This window comes from Galleria mellonella, unplaced genomic scaffold (genome assembly GCF_026898425.1).
Source record: "Galleria mellonella isolate WM207_F2 unplaced genomic scaffold, CSIRO_AGI_GalMel_v1 utg1053, whole genome shotgun sequence".
Taxonomy (NCBI): domain Eukaryota; kingdom Metazoa; phylum Arthropoda; class Insecta; order Lepidoptera; family Pyralidae; genus Galleria; species Galleria mellonella.
Window position 1 is genome coordinate 678564 of NW_026441968.1, and position 21645 is coordinate 700208.

General features: G+C 37.2%; 1 protein-coding gene across 1 annotated transcript in view; it reads right to left on the reverse strand.

The window, feature by feature from the left end:
- The window catches only part of LOC113511306 (uncharacterized), a 140507-nt gene that overhangs the window by 71978 nt on the left and 46884 nt on the right, over positions 1-21645 (reverse strand). The window contains 2 exon segments of the mRNA XM_052903210.1: positions 13400-13502; positions 15578-15744. Coding sequence (XP_052759170.1) covers positions 13400-13502; positions 15578-15744 — 270 coding nt within the window.

Consider the following 21645-nt stretch of genomic DNA (forward strand, 5'->3'; position numbering starts at 1 on the left):
GACATGAGCAGTACCATGGACATAACAGAGTATACTGTTTCGCCCATGATACCCCCCCCCCCATGCATTGCCATTAATGCCATGTTTTACCACGTAGACAGAGCTTTGTTAAACACTGTTTAGATAGGCAGTGTTTTAAATTATTTTTACTGTAAGAGGGGTAATGTTTAGGAAAAGAACATCATAGGATTATAAATTCTTTAATATACACACATAAAGGTAAAAGAAAGGGGATCTTTTAAAAAATGTGCTGTATAGAGGGCAGCCTTATCGCTGAAACAGTCTCTACGGGGGTTATATTATCCCTGTAATGTGAACGAAGCCGCCGGCATAACACTTGTACTACAAAAGTATGTTTACTTAAACGCGTCTAATCAGAGGACTATCTAAAAAGAAAAGAACAAAACTTTATTTTACAGAAATATAACACCTGAGTCCTCAGGAATGGCACACAGGGGTATCATGTTCGGAAAGTATACTCTGTTATGTCCATGGTACTGCTATGTGTATAGGCGAAAGTTACACACAGTTCCATCAGGTGGTCCGGAGCTTGTTTGCTATTCCAAGTTGTATAAAAAAATACAAAATATTTATATATAAATAAAGAATATAAAATAAAAAAAAATAAAAAGTAAATTAAATAATAAATAATCTAGTTCAAAGTAGAGATGGGTAATATACAATATCGATATTTATTTATTTATTTATACTTTATTTAAAAAAAGAATGTAAAAAAATAATAAATACAGTAAATATTAATGAGAAGTGATACAAAAGGCGGCCTTATCGCTAAGCAATCTCTTCCAGACAACCTTTGGGTAGAGGACATTGAGAAAAAGACAAAGGGTAGGTGGCGCACTATTATATACATACTAATCTAAATAATAATAATAAGTAATAAATAATAAATCTAAATAATCCTTAAGAAATTTATAAAAACTTATATTTGGAGCATAGCATTATATGGGTGTGAAACATGAACAATGAAAAAAAGAAAGATGCTTGAAATTAAATGTGGACATGGAGGAGAATGAAAAGGATAAGCTGGACAGAAAAACTTAAAATAATAGAGAATAGAAGAGGCAAAATGCTGCGCCACCTTATACGACATTACGATTTTTTTAAGAGGATAGTAGAAGGAATAATAGAGAGGCAAAAGAGGAAGAGGAAGACCGAGGAATAACTACATGGGACAGATAAAAGAAACACTAGGTGTCATGTCGTATAGGGAGGTCAAGGATATCGCCTGGGATAGAGTTGGCTGGAAGAAGATGCATGAATTAGTTACACAGACAAGAGGAAGTTCTTAAATGAAAAAAAAATCTAAATAAACATACATATATAAAAAACAAATATATACATAATCATATACATATTATTTCCGTTGCATTTATTCTATCCGTGTAGCTTTCAGCATAGAATAAGCCACCCTGCCCTTCCGGTGGGTGTCATAAGAGGCGACTAAGGGAACTTAGTAGTCGAGGGATCGGCAGTAACGTACTCTTAAAACATCACCAATGCCTAACTACGGTTGCCAACCGCCGGTAGGCTTTTTTTTTATTGATTTAATGTATTTTTAAACATAATTTAAAAAAAAAATTAGCATTCTGCATCCCTTCTCTATATAAACTGTAAGTGTACCAAATTTCATATTCTTCCGTCCGCGCATTTTCGCAAAAAGGCGTACAAAGTTTTTGTTTCACATATATATATATTCATATATATATGTGAAACAAAAACATATATATATATATATATATATATATATATATATCATGAAGCAGTAAGTGATACTTATGTACCTGTGATCACCGACGAACTTGAATAACTACATTCGAACGGCGCCGCTAATATTATTTTGAATTATTCATATCGAAGATACCGGTCGCTTATCTATGAATTATACAAAAGCCATGCCACGGAACCGAGGCAGGGATGGCGGACGGATTTAAATAATTATTTATTTATTTAAATAACATCATTGGCCAAAAGAAAATATGGTACAAAAGGCGTACTCAATACTAGTAGCATTCTCTACCAGTCAACCTTTGGGATGAATGGTGAATCACGAACGCGGTACTTCATTATTGGGATAGGTGAAGAGAATAACAGCTAATACCAGAGGGAGACTCTCTACAAAAGTCGATTGCTTGGGTACCTCTGTCACATTCGTGTTTCAACCGTGAAGCAGTTGTGTTTGCATGGCTGTGTTTGGATTTGAAAGGTGGAATATGGCGTGAATTTACTGGGTACAGAGGAATAACACCTGAGTCCTCAGGAATGGCAACGCATGGGAGGGGTATCATGGGAGACTTTTTATATAGTCTCCCTCTGGTGAGACTATCTATGTATTATAACTACAATATCGGTATATTGACTCAGTAAAGTATGTATTCAATATTTGTTATTAATTATAAAATACCGAAATAAAGCACCCAATCAAAAAATATATATATATATATATATATATATATATATATATATATATATATATTGAAACTGGTATGGGTGATATCGGAAAAGGTGATGAATATATCAATATTTAGAAGAACCCAATATATAAATATTGGATACCGATATTCAGACCGTTAACAAGCTAGACACATCACTAGCGCTAACACCGCGAATAATTCACGCTGAATATTTATGTACATACATAAGATTGTGAATTTTTCATGAATATTCATAAACTGTTTTTACGGTAATTTGATGGAAGTGCGTAGTGATGGCTGAATGGGACTCGTATTTTAGGTACTGTACTGTACTATATGTATATTTGTTTATTCTCAACCTTCTTAAGAAGATGATAAGGTACTCAAATCGGTTGTACTTTTTTTAATACTTGTTACCTTATATCTTGGTTGTAAACCGATTTGGAAAATTATTTTTTTATATCTTAAAAAAATATACGCATAGAAATTTTTTGTTTAGTTTTTATTTTATTTCTTATTGCATTCCGTAATATAATTAGTAGATAATATTTCAATTATGGACCCTGTAGGACACAGCAGTAGTAGTACGAGAGAGGAGGACAACACTTTTTTCACTTTAGAAATAGTCTATGGATTCGTTACAATATTATCCAGTCATTGACATTGTATCACGATACGTACGTATTTTATTATTATTATTATTATTTAATTATTAAATTTTAATTATATAATTTATTTAATTTATATTTAATTCAAAATAATTGGTTTTGCCATAATTTAAGTCAGTTTTTGTTTGTAGAACACAATTTATTTATTTATTAAATGTACAAAACAACTTTACAATGGCACATTTTTAATACTATCAATACGGGCTGTATACATAGGTACCTGTAGTTGCAGGCCAGATCTAAGTTTTATTACAAGATAATTATTGTTTTATATATATATATATATATATATATATATATATATATATATATATATATATATATATATATATATATATATATATATATATATATATATATATATATCACCCATACCAGTATATATAGTATATATATATAATATGCAATCAGAAAAGTATACTCTGTTATGTCCATGGTACTGCTCATGTTTATAGGCGACGGTTACCACTTTCCATCAGATGGGCCGTCAGCTTGTTTGCCATTCTAAGTTGTATATATAAAAAAAAGTTACATAGAATTATACTTAATCTTTTCAATACAGCGATCGGTCAACATCAAAGAGTCTACATAGAAACGCCATTATGATTTTTTTTATACAATTTAGAATGGCATTTAAACTGAAAACATGATGAAAAATAGTATAGGCTTTCTTGTCAGTTGGGCCGTCAGCTTATTTGCCATTCTAAGTTGCATAAAAATCATTTCCATCATTAACTGTTTATTGCTAAGTATAGGTCTCTCCCATAACAAAAAAATTGGCAATAGTTGTCATGTTTGGCAGGCGTAATGGCAACTGTTATTTCCGGAGGGGAAGGGATTGTCAGTAATAGGGAGGGTAGTCCCCATTGCTATCAATACACCCTATCAGCTCGACTTCCACGCGGTTCCCCCTGGAAACCATCGTGCTGAATTCCAGTTGTATTCATCACGATGGGCTAACTGACCTGCTTTTTCATCCTCACCTATCTTCCCTCACTGGTGCCCCGCCAGCGTATACCGTTAGCGCAGGCGGGGTCACCATTCCATTATCATCCATTAAAAAAAAATGGCAACCGTTGATGATGAAGCTTTGATGATGTTTTAAGATGGACGCTGCTGCCCAGCTCTCGCCCTCTTTTAGACGCCTCTTACGACACCCACAGGAAAGGAAGGGGTGGCCCATTCTATGCCAGTGCCACACGGCAAGATGCTATAATACTATCAGGAATAATAATTCTACATCGTAATAGGCCATCTTACCTCTTGCATACTTTATGAGAAAACCATACCTACCATCCGTTGGGCTTACCACAAAAACACCTTTTCATACGATTTTTCCTTGCGGACTCATAATAAAAAATGACTCCCGTTCACGGCTATCTTTTCAAGCCATTTCTTTAAAAGTAACGCATAAAATATGCATTTCGTACTCAGGGCCGGCTACAGGGCAACGAGAGGGCGCCATTGACAAATCCAATCGAAAAATTATGTATCACGTGCACAAAATTGCAATAAAAGCTAGTATCCAAATATATTTTATTCCAAATCGTCATTATACATAGATATATTATTAATGCTTTAACATTAATAATATGCCATGAATATTCATCACTGCTGCGTATAATGAAGCGTTTTCAGCGGTAAAACCAATGGACGACTGCTAAGTTATTAATAGACAATCACACACAACATCAACCAGTCACAAGAGTCGCTCATCACGACATCGCGAGAACGCCAATCATAACGCAGGAGAAATTTACATAAGCTCTCAGGTTTCAAATTGTAACTTACTTTCAAAACAAACTTCAACGCATTCAATAAATTTTATACTCAATACAACGCTTTAAAATTATTTATTTTTATTTACCCTGGTTAAACCGCTTCAAATACTAGGTGTATTTATTCATCATCATCATCATCATATCATCCGTTCATCATCAAAACGCAAACACACATCATTAACAGTCATCGATACCATATGTTCTTTGCTCTGTTTTGTAAAATATAATTGATCATATAGAATCCATTCAGAGGAGATTCATAAAGTAGATAGTTTTACCAGAGGCAGACTTTGTACAAAAATCGTTTGCTTGGGCACCTCTGTCTCATTAGTGTATCAACCGTGAAGCGGTTGTGTTTGCATGTCTATGTTTCAATTTGAAAGGTGGGATACAGCGTGAATTTACTGGGTACACCTGAGTCCTCAGGAATGGCAACGCATGGTGGGTATCATGGACGAAACAGTATACTCTGTTACGTCCATAGTACTGCTCATGTCTATAGACGACGGTTACCACTTTCCATCAGGTGGGCCGTCAGCTTGTTTGCCATTATAAGTTGTATAAAAAAAGAAAAGAAAAGATTGTTTCAATTTATTCTGAGCACAACATTTGACACGAATATTTGTAATAAATAGCAGCACCCCAGACAACTGAGCCCTACACTGTCATTGTGTAGCCGCGCTAGTGTAAATCCGATTACAGAGATTCACTCGTTTAGCTGACTGAGTTGGTAAATGATAACCACATAAATAAAGGGGGAAAGGGATTGTTAGCAATGGAGTTTGACAGCCCCATAGCGCAGGTGATAATGAAATAGTAACCCCACCCGCGCTGTCGGTATACACCGGCGGGGCACCAGTGAAGGACGATAGATGAGGATGAAGCAGGTCAGTTAGCCCATCGTGACGAATTCAACAGCAATTGTTCACGATGGTTTTCAGATGGGAACCACGTGGAGGTCGACCTGATAGGGCATACTGCTAGCATTGGGGCTGCCAAACTCCATTCCTAACAATCCCTTTCCCCCCAAGTGTAACTCCATTGTAGTAAGACAATTTGTTTTACTGTTCAATGCCATTCTTTTACTACTTTATGCGGGTTCCCCCATGAGACTGGCAAGTGCATTACATCTTTTACAAAGTGTACAACATTTTTCACATATTTTTTTATAAATAAAACAAATGTACTTTATTTAAGCTATACTTATTTATAGATAGATAGATAGAAAGTTTTTTTTATGCAACTTAGAATGGCCAACGAGCTGACGGTCCAGCTGATTGAAAGTGGTAACTGTCGCCTATAGACATGAGCAGTACCATGGATATAACAGATAGATACTCTTTATTGTTTCCTCCAAAAGATTACAATAGTAAACTTATTATAGATACAAACAATTATAAGAAATCATCACAGTGAGAAAACAATGGGCGACCTTATCGCTAAAAGTGATCTCTTGCAGGTAACCTTTGGATGGAGAGGAGTAATTATAAACAGTATTCGTGTTTGGTTTGGCTTCGAAATTTCGGAACACATTTCATGGTAGATCCTCGGGTCACGCAGTTCTTGAGCACACTCTTCCAAATACAGGATGTAGAAAATAGCGACTCGCGCAATTTTGCTAAGGTGTTCTACATTTTAAAATATGGAATGCAGCACCAAATCGTCCCCTACCAACTTTTTGGCTTTTTATTTTAAAATCCGGCCAAAATTTTTCGCAATTATGCTAAGAAGCTGTTAGAAATATCTAACATCATATTTTGCAGTATTCAAATCATTTCATTAAGGCTCGCAGCTTAACGTCCACTCAGAATTATGTCATGGGCGCAATATTAAAAAAGGCGGGTGCAGTTTGGGCGTTCCGTACAATTTATCCACTTTTTTTTATATCACAAAGATGGAATACAAGCCAGAGGGAGACTTTGTACAAAAGTCGATTGCCTTTGTCCAATTCGTGTTTCTACAGTGAAGCAGTTGTGTTTGCTTGGCTGTGTTTGGATTTGAAGGGTAGGATATGGCGTGAATTTACTGGGTACAGAGGAATAACACCTGAGTCCTCAGGAATGGCAACGCATGGGGAGTATCATGTGCGTAACAGTGTACTCTGTTATGTCCATGGTACTGCTCATGTCTATAGGCGACGGCTACCACTTTCCATCAGGTGGACCGTCAGCTTGTTTGCCATTTTAAGTTGTATAAAAAAAACAAATAACACACGACTCGTCTGATAGTAAACAGCGCAGATAAAAAATCATATGCGCGTTGTCGACTCTTAACAAGCCTTGATTTGTAATGTTTAACTATCTACTGACGATCATAGGCCTCCCCCTTGGGGGGCTTTTGCCAGTAGTTGCCACGCTTGGTAGGCGGATTGGCAACCGCAGTCAGGCTTTGGTGATGCTTTAATAGAGACGCTGCTGTCCATGTCTCGTCCATTTATCATTGTTTTTTTCTAATGCATGAAGAACGGAAACGGAGTTAGGGTGCATCACCGCCCATCTATGTTAACGGTAAACGCTGGCGAGGTACCAGTGAAGGATGATAGATTAGGTCCAATTGACTTTTTGCAAGTCAGTTGGCCCATAGTGAAGAATACACCTGGAGTCCAGCGCAGTGACTTAAAGAGAGGACCTCGTTGAGGTCGATCTGACACTTAATATACACGGTAGTTATTAGTTTGATTATAAAATTTAAATATATAAATAAATAGGATAAAAAGTAGAAGGGGCCAATATTCAATTTCCAATGGTTTACGGAACCCTAAAATATATAGGCTTCCGAGCCAAGAGCCTCTCGACCTTTTAAGTAAAAGACGTGTTTTTTCACGGACGGCTATTTTGTGAGTCCGCAATTTCTAGGTCTTATAATGTATTTTTTATTATGAAAACACATTAAATGGAATTTATAAGTGCAGAATGGTCATAGTCTGTTTTTACTTATATCATCATCATCATCATTTCAGTCATTATTCGTCCACTGCTGGACATAAACCTCCCTTAAACTGCCATAAAGAACGGTCCTAAGCCACCTGCATGCACTGACTCCCTGCAATGCATTTCAGGAGGGGAGAAAGGGATTGTTAGTAATGGAAACTGAGAATCCCATTGCTAACAATATACCCGGCCAGGTGGAACTCCTGATGAATTTCCTAATTCCTGATGAATTCATCATGATGGGCTAACTGGCCTGTTTTCATTCTCATCGATCACCGTTCACTGGTGCTCCGCCAGCGTATCCTGTTAGCGCAGGTGGGATTACCATACCATTTTCACCCATCAAAAAAAATGCATTTCAGGTCGTCACTCCATCTAGTGGGGGGTTGTCCTACACTACCTTTGCTCGTACGTGGTGGCCACTCAAGAACCTTTCTTCCTCATCGGTTGTCGGTTCTTCGAGCTATGGGACCAGCGCATTGCCACTTCAGCTTGCTCATCTTTCTAGGTGTATTAAAATTTAATAAATAAATAAATAGTTTTAAGATTTCATCTTTTATCCGTCTTTAAATATTTTAAACGTCTTTTCATTTAAGAGTTTCCTCTTGTCGGTGCAACTAATTCATGCATCTTCCTCCAGCCAGCTCTATCCCGGGCCATATCCTTGACCTCCCTATACGACATGACACCTAGTGTTCCTTTTATCTGTTCCATTTTATTTTACCTCGATCTTCCTCTTTCTCTTTTGCCCTCTATTCATATATATATATATTTTTACAACACAGGGGGCAAACGAGCATGCGGCTTACCTGATGGTAAGTGACTACTGCCGCCCATGGTCACCCACAACACCTACGGCATTGCAGGTGTGCTGCCGGCCTTTTAAAAAGGAATATTTTAGCTTACTCGAAATTATTTTACGCCTACAAAATTTTAAGTCAATACAAAGATAATTAAAACGGTCTTAAGATAACTCATTTATTATCCAATCCTAATTAATGCCTGGCATTAATTAAGTGTTCATAATTGGAAATTGAATGTACGAACTTCCAACTTGGTTTATAAATTTTATAACCATAAATTCTCGTTATTGTTTCATACGAAACAATTTTATCCGCCGACTTCTTTTGCGTGGTTTTTTTTAAACCGCCGACGCAATAAAAGTTATATTTTTTACGATGATTCAGTTATTATTTTCAATTTAGAGATGAAAATAAAAAAGTTGATTGAAATTATTAAAGTAATTTCATGAATTATAAATTTGAACCTCAATTTAATTCATTCTCGTCGAAGGATTGAATTTCAATCGATTACATAATGAGTGAACATGTTAATAACTAATAAATCATCCTGGCTTTGTATGTATATATATATTTAACATACATACAAAATACATACACATATAAATACATACATAGCACACACAAGGAAATATAACAAATGTAGTCCAAAAATTACAAAGGAATGGAAAAGAGTAACTACAGTGAAAGAAAATGTGATTTGACTTGTCCTTCAAACGAAGCCAAGGATTGAGCACTCCGTATAGACGGTGGCAGCGAGTTCCATAGGCGCACTGCCTGAACGGAAAAGGCTTTGGTGTAGTACACGGAAGTATGTGCAGGGGTTTTTAAACATTTATTCATGAAATTCCCCTTCCAATATATACTATAGCTTCTTATTATATTCTATAGCGACTTAATGGTCGAGGGATGGGCAGCAGCTTCCTTTTTAAAACATCACCAAAGCCTAACTGTGGTTGCCAACTTGCCTGCCAAGCGTACTACAGGTAGTATATATATGTGTAGTAAAATAGTAAATAATTATTATGTACCACCTGATAGAAAGTAACCGTCCCCTATAGACATGAGCAGTGCCATGGACATAACAGAGTATACTATTTTTTTTATACAGTTGCTATTCCTGAGGACTCAGGTATTATTCCTCTGTACACTGTAAATCCACTGCTACATCCCACCCTTCAAACCGAAACACAACCATGCAAAAACAACTACTTCACGGTTGAAACATGCAAAAACAACTACTTCACGGTTGGAACAGAGGTGGCCAAGCAAACGACTTTTGTACAAAGTCTCTCTCTCCCTGTATCTCTAAAACATCTGTGAGATAATTTCCTATTACAGACTATTCTGAGCCAGCGAAAAAGTAGTCTATTTTTCTAAATAAAGAAAAAAATATTCATTTAAGAAATTCAATAGCCGGGTATTTATAACCGGGTCGCCCGGATTTCTTATTTGTACTTTCGTTGTATCCGGCTGTCAGGTATTTTGCGCTAACCTTTTGATTTATACTCTGAAAATAGACACGGCTATAGCTTGTTATTGGACATCGTGCTTAAGAAGAAAGACAAAGATTTATGATGCAAAATATTGTACCTATGATAGTAATAAATAATAATAATAAATAAAACGCGCACGTGACACCCCTAGTGTTGCAGGCGTCCATAGGCTACAGTGACCGTTTACCATCAGACGGGCTGTACGCTTGTTTACCACCTTCGTGGAATAAAAAAATGGATCGAATCTGCGACGTCGTTTCTCAAAAACATCTCTTGTAAACTAATATTTTAAATTGATAATTTTTTTTTTACAACACAGGAGGCAAACGAGAATGCGGCTCACCTGATAGTAAGTGACTACCGCCGCCCATGATCACCCACAACATCGACAAAACGTCATCGCAAGTGTGCTGCCGGCCTTTATAAAAAGGAATATGCTCTTTTCTTGAAGGTTATGTTGTCGTATCGGTTTGGAAATACTACAGCTGGAAGTTGACTCCAAAGAGTGGTTGTGCGTGGAAGAAAGTGCCTTGAAAAACGCACGGTGGAAGACCGGCATCCGTCCAGATGGTTGGGATGAAAGTTTAGCTTATAGGTGGTTGTACGATAGTGAATACATTAAGTACTATACTGTCTCTACTTCTTATTGTGTTCCTTTCTACTCAGGGTTTGCTGGAAGAGAACTCTTACAGAGTTAAGGTCGCCTGTTATCTTCATTTAATATAAATTACAACAATGGTTTCAAAGAGGGACCACGCGGATGTCGACCTGATGGGGTTTATATTCGGCAATAACGCTGTTCGAAGTCAAACTAATAGGTATACCACTAAACCAGGACGACGAATTCGTTAAGCGTAAACCACGACGGTTTCCGATCCAGAGTACGGCATGGCTGATCGCTAGCGAAGGGATCAAGTGTCGCCGTTACAAATTGTTCCCCTCTTTTTGCAGACTACATGCTACATCAATTTATTAGCCTAGTCTCCCTTTTCACTTTTCACATCGGTAGGCCCGTGACCCGCATCAAATACCCGTAGCTAAGACAAGACAGCCACTTACATCAATGTTAAATTTACTAAACTCAGAAAAATGTGTACAAGACATTGTTAAAACACGTGAAATGTGGAAAAAAACAAATAAATAAATCGGAAAAACGGTTCGGTTCGAACCAGAACAATAGTGCGAAGATCAAACGAAAGTATCGGAAGGCGAAATAAAATTAAATGAAGTGAAACGAAATTAAACGAAGTCGTACGTAATTAAATTAAACAAAAAGAAACAAGTCATGTTATTGTGATCTGTTACTGCTTGGTAGTTTATATTCGCACAAATTCATCTATACTTATAATAAATCTGTAGAGAGGTCAATTTTGTACATGAAATATATTTCCAAAATAACTATCAGGGGGTGATTAGTGATCGATACTGATGCCAAAAATGCAATCTGTAAAAATTTTGTCTATGTCTGTATTTTCGTTATAGAAACAAAAACTACTCGACAGATTCTAACGAAACTTGGTACGACTCTGGAACGCGCTTCCTGATGCCATTAAGAGACTACCGACTAAACCGTCTTTCAAAAAAAGCGTTAACGCACACTTTTTATTTTTATCCGAACAGTAAGTACTTTATATTATTCTCAATTTCGTGTATAATATAGTATATGTCATATATGTGTAAGTATATTTGTTATTTATATATATTTATTCGTTTATATATGTAATTTTAGTATGTATGTATATCAATAATTAGTAGTACCGCATTCGAGTATTCTGACACTTCCCTATGGTTGACTGGGAGAGAATGCTTTTAGCATTAAGTCCGCCATGTACACATATTTGTACTAATGAATAAAATAAAAATAAAATAAATACTCCTGGGCAGGTTATAGTATACTTTTCATCACGCTACGATCAATAGGAGCAGAGCAGTGAAGGGAAATGTGTCTGTTACATCAAAACCACTGAACCGTGAGGAAGGACATAGGCTACTTATTTTACGAAAAACGACGGAAACGCGGACGAAGTCGCTGGCAACGGCTAGTAATTCATAAAATTCTATTTTTTTAACAAAGCAACATCTTAGTTTTTTGCTCGTTCTTCGTTCGTTCGTGTGGCATGTTTTTTTATACCAAAAAGATGGCAAATAAGCGTATAGCCAGTCTTTTAATAAACAGTCCCTGTTGCCTATGGACGCCTGCTATGTGGACTTTCGCAAAACAACATCTAGATCAGTAAGATATTTATTCTACTTTTATTGTCCATTGTAGCATCTACCTAACAATTACACAAACGTAAGCCATTCAGTACAGCTAGGCGGAGGCAATACAAGCGCTCCTCGAGCCCCCTTCTTTGTAGGCGACTCGCAAAACATCTTGCTCCTTGTTACAGGACAATAGCTCTTAATTTAAGTTATAACAACTTCCAAATTTCAGTACCTGTTTCTTGTGAAATTGAGGATCTATTACTCGGTAATTTAATTTCAGTTTTAAAATTTATTTGACAAATTTCAAAATAATATGAACTTTTATTGACGGAGATGTTATAATTTTGATTGTCGTGAAATCAGTTATTTTTGTTTTAAAACTATTTTAAATTACTGAAACGATTTTGGTAAAATATCTATAAAATATCAGATAAAAGAATAATTTTCCAAATCGGTAAATAAATGACAGAGTTCTGAGGTGACGAACATAAAAAAATCACAACCGAAATGTGAACCTTTTTTAAAGCGGTTAGATTATATATATTATAGACAAAGTCGCGGGTAAAAAATAGTCGTTTACAAGTTACAGATTGTTTTATTTATAAAATAAATGGAAACGAAATTGTGACTCCACTTGTGTAATGGCTGAAAATGGTATGGTAACCCCGCCTGCGCTAAGGGGATACGCTGGCGGAGCACCAGTGTAGGGTGATAGATGAGAATGAAAACAGGCCAATTAGCCCATTATGATGAATTCATCAGGAATTAACCATGATAGCTCCAGGAGGAACCGCGAAGAGGTCGACCTGGTTGGGTATATTCTAGCAATGGGATTCTCAGTCTCCATTACTAACAATCCCTTTCCCCCGATGGAAAGTGATTACCCCGCGCATAGACACCCGCAACATTAGAGAAATTGCAGCTGTGTTGCGAGCCATTTAAAAAGGAAACTCAAAAAATATTTTACTTATTTTAAAAATTTTACAATTATCAAAAGCTACATTATAATATATGCGCTGTATTCTTTTTGCAAAAAACCAGGCAAAGTCGGGGCGGGTCGATAGTAAATTTATACAACTAAACTGACCTGGTTTGATGCACGACATGCCACAAGCCGCATCGCACAGGCATTTCTTCTTTTTACTTTTGCAGTCCTCGTCCGAGGAACACTTTCGCAGGCATTTCTGACCCTGAAAATAATAAAAAGTTAGTACCGTACCATACCATTAATTACCAATCATTCATTCATTCATAATCGTCCACTGTTGAACATAGGTCTTCCCTTATTAGAGTAGAGTAGTTGCTACGCTTGGCAAGCGGGTTAGCAACCTCAGTTAGGCTTTGGAGATGTTTTAAGTGGACAATGCACAAAACATCAAATATATATATATATACACACACACATATATATATATATATATATATATATATATATATATATATATATATATATATATATATATATATATATATATATATATATAATAACAGAAAAATGGAAAAGAATAAATACGGATTATATAGATAGAGCATCTAGCTTCAAAAACAAATCAAGTTTTTGTCAAATTAGTTGACTTGTATTTTTTTATCAATGTTCTATATACTTACGCACACTATGTACCTTGATTTATCTATATTTAATTATATAATAAATAAAATGAGTTGTTACGCATTAAAAAAAGTGCCGAATTTATAAGACAAAATAATAAATATAGAAGTTACTAGCTGACCCCGTAAACGTTGTTTTACCACTTATTACGAAATATAAAAGTCGCGATTAAAATACAGGGGTTGATCGTAAAACGATAAAAATTTAAAGTTGTGTGTATTTTTAATGCTAAATCATAATAAAATAAAAATGGAAAAATTTGTTAAATAAAAATAAAAAAAAAATGTTTGGGGAAGGTCACCCTTATCATTGAGGGGTATGAAAAATAGATGTTGGCCGATTCTCAGACCTACCCAATATGCACACAAATTTTCATAAAAATCGGTAAAGCCGTTTCGGAGGAGTTTGGTAACAAACACCGTGACACGAGAATTTTATATATAAGATAAAGGAATCACTCACAACTATTTATCACGCAAAATTGTATAAAAAAGTTGCTCCGCTTTTCTCGAAGCATTTGTATGGAGACACTCCATCTATATAATCTAAGGTGTTTATATCTATTTATTTATTTTTATGTATTTCTATTTCACGTAAATAAAACAATTTGCATTCAAATAATTTACATAAAAATGCCTCCGAGTTTGCGTATACAGACAATTTGTTTATTGGAATAATTCAAACATTCCAGACAATGTTTTCCCGCTGTTTCCCGTATAAACAGCAATCTGAGCGACATTGCCTTTTTAATTGACGCAAAGAAGGCCCCCGAGGGGAGTGCAAAAACGCTAGAACGACCCACGACGTATTAAATTGCCAAGAAAAATAATAGAACGATGTAAGCTTAGATTGTTAGTACCAGTCTTGTGTAACTACCATACTAGCTTTAAATGTATTGATTTGACCAAAAGGTTAAACATACCAGAGGGAGACTTTGAACAAAAGTCGATTGCTTGGGAACCTCTGTCCCATTCGTGTTTCTACCTTAACCATTTGTTTTTGCATGACTGTGTTTCGATTTGAAGAGTGGGATATATCGTGAATTTACAGGGAACAGAGGAATAACACCCGAGTCCTCAGGAATGGCACCGCATGAGGGGTATCATTAGCGGAACAGTATACTCTGTTATGTTCATGGTACTGCTCATGTCTATAGGCGACGGTTACCACTTTCCATCAGGTGGGCCATCAGGTTGTTTGTCATTCTAAGTTGTATAAAAAAAAAGGTTTAACAAGGTTTTGGCTTTTGACTTTACGACCGACCGCTTGACGTCAATTCTTTTTGGGTCCATCGGTTATTACATCGTCATACCAGCCTTTAACTGTCCACTGCTGAACAGAAGCCTCACCCTTGGGAGGTTTTGCCAATAGTGGCCAAGTTTGACAGGTAAACTGGCATCCGCAATTAGGCTTTTAGGTATACTTTAAGGAAGACGCTGCTGTCCATCCCTCGCACTCTATTAGTCACCTCTTTCGACACCCACGGGAAAGGAAGGAGGGTTACATTCTATATATATACTATATATATACTATTGTCTATTCGAGGAAACAATAATGAGTATCTGTCTACATATATAATTATATAAACTGCTGTTGTAGTCCCAAATAAACTAAATAAATAAAAAAATACAATAAACTAAATCAATAGGGTCATACCAGCATAGTAGCCTGGACTTCATCCCTGGGGCAGTCGACCGACGGAGAGTTCCTGGGGTTCTTGTACACACGACCGTCATCGTCGGCGTCGGCGCGGCCCTGGGTAGGTGTCGGGTCATCCTCATCCTCATCCTCGTCCGCCGTCGTCGGGCTCGGTAGGGAGGATACTGGAACAAACGGTTTCATGTAACTTCTAATCTATATTAATATTATTTGGTTTGAGAGACTTTGCCTCTCTTTGTGTCTTCTACCACCTGATGTAACTGTCGCCTTTAAAATGAGCAAATCTTGTTTTCTGCCAAGGACTCAGGTGTTATTCCTTGTTTAAAATGATGTTCCTTCTACAGTAAGAAATCCTAAGGAATTTTATCATGCCACCGCTCGCCATAGACAGGGGATTCATCCTCACACGCTTGAACCTAAATGGTCACGTACAGTGCGGTTTCAAAGGAATTTTGTCCGCGAACGCTCAGTCTGTGGAATCAGAGTCGAGGTTTCCCCTAGAGACTACTGTATAGGGTTCTTCAAAAAGGATATATTAAGGTTTCTTCAGTGCCGGCAACGCGCACGTGACACCCAGTAGTGTTGCAGGTGTCCATAGGCATAGGGTTTTTTATCTATATTACAATACGATTTGGCTTAGTTTTACGACCGGCCGCCTGTCTAACGTCAATCCTCTTTGAGAATGCATTTGTTGGTGGTTTCCGCCACCTATGGTATATAGGAAAGGATTGAAGAAAAAAGTCAGGGAACGTTGGAAATGCGTAAAGGAAATTGGTAAATAAAAGGGATAAGTAGCTTATTTGGAAAAGTAGGGGGGTACACTGCAGTTGCGGAAAAGACTGGGACACTGCAACGGCTCGGGAGGCCGGGATCTCACACCCGTATACCCTTATTCTAGAATCGGACAGATTTCTAGTAAAGAACACTTCTGACGCCCTGTAAATTATCTGTATTTATTATTTTTACAAATGGTGCAATAAAGTGTCAACAAATAAACATATTCCGATCACGTGGATGAATTCGCGGGTAAAAGCTAGTGGGTATATAGGTATAATAACAGAAATGTTGATTATATAATCCATGAATAAAGAAATGATCCATGCCAGTAACTCGTCCCGGTATTTCACCCAACATTGCGAAACAATATGACGTCGGTCTGACGTCGCCTCGCCCGGGACATGTGTGCAGTGGAGCGATTCGCAGTTCGCTGACTCATGACAGTCATTATATTGATTATTCTATAAATCCAGAAGTATCCTTGTTTTTAATAAACTAGCTATCCGTCCCGGCTTTGCATGGGTTTTTAAATATGATTTAAATTAACATATATATGTTTTATAAGTGATGGCAGTTAACCCGATCTTTTAAGTCAATTATAATCAACATCATCATTATATCAACCGTTAACTGTCCACTACTGAACATAGCCCCCCTCCCCCCCCTGGGTTACCATTAGTTGCCATACTTTTTTTATGCAACTTAAAATGGCAAACAAGCTGACGACCCACCTGATGGAAAGTGGTAACCGACGCCTATAAACGTGAGCTGTACCATGGACATAATAGAGTATACTGTTCCTCCATGATAGCCCCCATGCGTTGCCATTTCTGAGGACTCATTTGTTATTCCTCTATACCTTGTTTTACTACCATACCCCACCTTTCAAAACGAAACACAGCGGGGGGTTAAGGGATTGTTAGTAATGGGGTCAAATAGCCCCAATATTAGCAATATACCCTGTCAGGTCGACCTCCACGTGGTTCCCCGTGGAAACCATCGTGGCTAATTCTAGTTTAATTCGTCAAGATAAACTAACTGACCTGCTTTCATCTTCATGAATCATCTATCACTGGTGCCCCACCATTGTATACCGATAGCGCAAACGGAGTTACCATACCATTATCACTCATAAAAAAAAGCCGAAACACAGCCATGCAAACACGACTGCTTCATGGTATAAACACGAATGGAACAGAGGTGCTCAAGTAAACGACTTTTTTACAAAGTCTTCCTCTGGTAAAAAACTTGCCAGGCAGTTAGGCTTTGGTGACGTTTTAACAAGGATGCCGCTGCTCATCTTTCGACCATTTCTTAAGTCGCCTCTTACTACACCCACTATAATAATTCACCTGAATTGTCTTCGACTTACTCTTCATCCCGTACAGTAAACATATCCTGGTCACGCGGACGAAGTCGCAGGCAATAGTAATACGACAAATATATAATAATTTCGAATAACTGAACTAAATAAAGATTGTTAAATTGTGTTCACAGGCAATCTTATCTGTCTTACGTTGAAATAGCGATCGTTCTCGCACCCACTAATGACAAAGGGCCTTTAATTAAATATAAGGCAAGATGAAAGGCCCAAATAACAGCTTTGACTCGTTCAACAGATTTCTTTGGCCTGACTTTGATGGAATGAACGAATTTGACGGAACGACAGCTTAGTACCTAAATGGAAGGCGATGAAATAAATAGGCTGTAAAACTAACGGAATGCCTATTCGCTTCTGTATCTTCAAGGTAGATCGTGTAGGTAGAAGGTACAATCCTAATTATAGACTTACGCGCTGAATGATTTATGGTTTATAATGAATTGAGATTATTAATAATAGGGTCTAATGGCTTAATCTTCATGTGGTCCCGACATAGAATAGGCCACCCCTTCCTTTCCCGTGGGTGTCGTAAGAGGCGACTAAGGGAGAGCGAGGGATGGGCAGCAGCGACCCTCTTTAAACATTTTCAAAGCCTGCGGTTGCCAATCCGCCTGGTAAGTGTAGCAACTATTGGCAAAGCTCCCCCCCCCCCCAAGTGGGAGGCTTATTTTTTTTTATTTATTTATTTTAACTGTCCAATGATGAATGGCGTAATTGCTAACATTCGTTTCCGGTCATCCTCCAGACAGACACACGCTAAAAGCTAATATCTAGTTGGATAGCTAATAATAGTAGGATCAAATTGAACCTAACCCGAGCTTATAAAACAGAACTGAAACTAATCCAGCCGTATTTCTATCTTTTCATTCTAAGATAAACATCAACTATCCACGTCTCCATGATACATATAAAGCCGGTAATCTCTGAGATCTGTCGGTTCTCACGAAATGTACCTACAAGTAGATAGTTACGTTCAATAAACAATATAATGAATATTATAAATAAGTGTATGATAATATTTATTTATTAATTTATTTTACACTTTATTGCACCAAGTAAAAAGAGAAATAACAAATACAGTAAATATTAATGAGAAGTGATACAAAAGGCGGCCTTATCGCTAAGCAATCTCTTCCAGACAACCTTTGGGTAGAGGACATTGAGAAAAAGACAAAGAGTAGGTGGCGCACTATTATATAAATTTTATCATATACAAACATATATACACATATATAAATACATATATTATATATACACAATAAAATATATACATAAACAAAGACATACTTAATAGCACACATAAATAACAAATGAATACCAGCACCTCTGTCCTCTTCGTGTTTCAACCGTGAAGCAGTTGTGTTTGCATGGCTGTGTTTCGGTTTGAAAACTGAGATGTAGCAGTGAATGTACAGGGTACAGAGGAATAACACCTTAGTCCTCAGGAATAGCAACGCATGGGAGGTATCATGGGCGAAACAGTATACTCTGTTATTTCCATGGTACTGCTCATGTCTATAGGCGACGGTTACCACTTTCCATAAGGTGGGCCGTTAGCTTGTTTGCCATTTTACGTTGCATAAAAAAAGGTGTATCAGGTGTTAGTTTTGCTGCTATTAGACATTTGAAGATGACGCTTTTTTGTTATTATTACAGCCGTATGGTCCCGGCATAGAATAGGCCACCCCATCCTGTCCCGTGGGTGTCGTAGGAGGCGACTAAGGTAGCTTAATAGTCAAGGTATGAGCAACAGCGTCCGTCTTAAAACATCACTAAAGTTTAACTGTGGTTGCCAACCCTCTTAGCAAACGTGGAAACTGGCAAAATATCCCTTATGGAGAAGGTCTATGTTTATATATATGTGTATGTATACATACATATCTATCATGCCTGTCTCCCATTAGAGTAGGCAGAAAAAATTAAAGCACAAATATTTAGTGCTTAATTTCAAATTAAATTAAATTTCAATGGAACCCCAAATGTTTCGATTCAAACAAACTTCTTTCGCTTCTACCACATGCATCAAACTTTTCATACACGCTTACGATCTGTCTAATTAATTAAATATTAGTTAAATTAATTATACAATTTCATCTGAACTAAACAGTAAAATCGTTGTAAGACAACGATAAAACCGGTCAAAACCAGATGTTACCGGTATAATGTCGTTATACTATCCATTTACGAGCTACATCTACCGGAGTTATGGTGATATTCACAATTCTTTGGAGTCATTCCTTTTTTTACGATCCACGTTGTGCTGGTAGTTGATTTGGGACTTTATTATTATGACTGGATATTTTAGATCGCATTGCATTGTATTTTTCAATTATTAATTTTATTTCAAATTATACTGTAATAAAAAAAAAACCTATATCCTTCTCCGTCCTATATACCAAATTTCATAGAGATTGGTTAACCTTTCTTTGCGTAATGGTGGAAATTTCCATTATAACATTGAATGCCCAAAAATTTATACGAGTAAAAGAACAATTTCTCTTTATTTTCTTTTAAAGAGGAGGACTTTGTACAAAAGTCGATTGCTTAGGTACCTCTGTCCCATTCATGTTTCAACCGTGAAGCAACTGTGTTCGCATGGCTCTGTTTCGGTTTAAAGGGTGCGATATGGTAATGAATTTACTGGGTACAGAGGAATAACACCTGAGTTCTCAGGAATGGCAACGCATGGGGGGTATCATGGGCGAAACAGTATACTCTATTATTTCCATGGTACTGCTCATATTTATAGGCGACGGTTACCAATTTTAGTATAGTGTTATATTATCTGTGCCACTTTCCATCAGGTGGGCCGTCAGCTTGTTTGCCATTCTAAGTTGTATAAAAAAAAAGTTGATCGTGTCTGGATACCTTTTTAATGTCCTTTGCAAAAAAACCATAGCTGTCAAGTTTATTTTTTTTACCATTTTTCCTTTAATTTTGAACACCTTGATTTATTTCACCAATAAAAAAAAACATGCAAAGAAGGGTTAAACAGTTAAGGCGCTATAAGGTAAAAATGCTTTCTGTTATGATTATTTTTTTTTACAACACATGGGGCAAACGAGCATGCGGCTCACCTGATGGTAAGTGACTACCGCCGCCCATAATCACCCACAACACCTACGGCATTGCAGGTGTGCTGCCGGCCTTTTAAAAAAGGAATATGCTCTTTTCTTGAAGGTTATGTTGTCGTATCGGTTCGGATTTGTTAAGTCAACGCGTCGCCAAGTATCAATCAAACTCATCTTTACTTTTATGTGATTAGAACAGTTTTGTTACAATGGATGAAAATGGAATGGTAAACCCACCTGCGCGTGGGAGGCGGTTGTTAGTAATGCGAACTACCAATCCCATTGCTAGCAATAAACCATGACAAGTCGACCTCCCTGGAAACCACCGTGTTGAATTCCAGGTGTATTCATCACGATAGACTAACTGACCTGCTTTAGGGGGGAAAGGGATTGTTAGTAATGGGGCCTAAGTGACCCATTGCCAGCAATACATCCTATCGGGTCGACCTCCATGCGGTTCCCCCTGGAAACCATCGTGGTTAATTTTTGTGGAATTTTTCACGATGGGCTAACTGACCTGCTTTCATCATCACCTATCATCTGCCACTGGTTACCATTCTATTATCACCCATTGAAAAAAAAATTGACCTGCTTTTTCATTTTCATTTATCATCCATCACTGGTGCCCCGCCAGAGTACACCGATAGCATGAGCGGGGTTACCATTCCATTATCATCCATTAAAAAACACCCACCTGCGCTAACGGTATACACTGGCAGGGCACCAGTGAGGGATGATAGGTGAGAGTGAAAAGACATGTCAGTTAGCCCATCGTGATGAATACACCTGGAATTCAGTACGATGGTTTCCAAGGGAGATTACGTGAAGGTGGACCT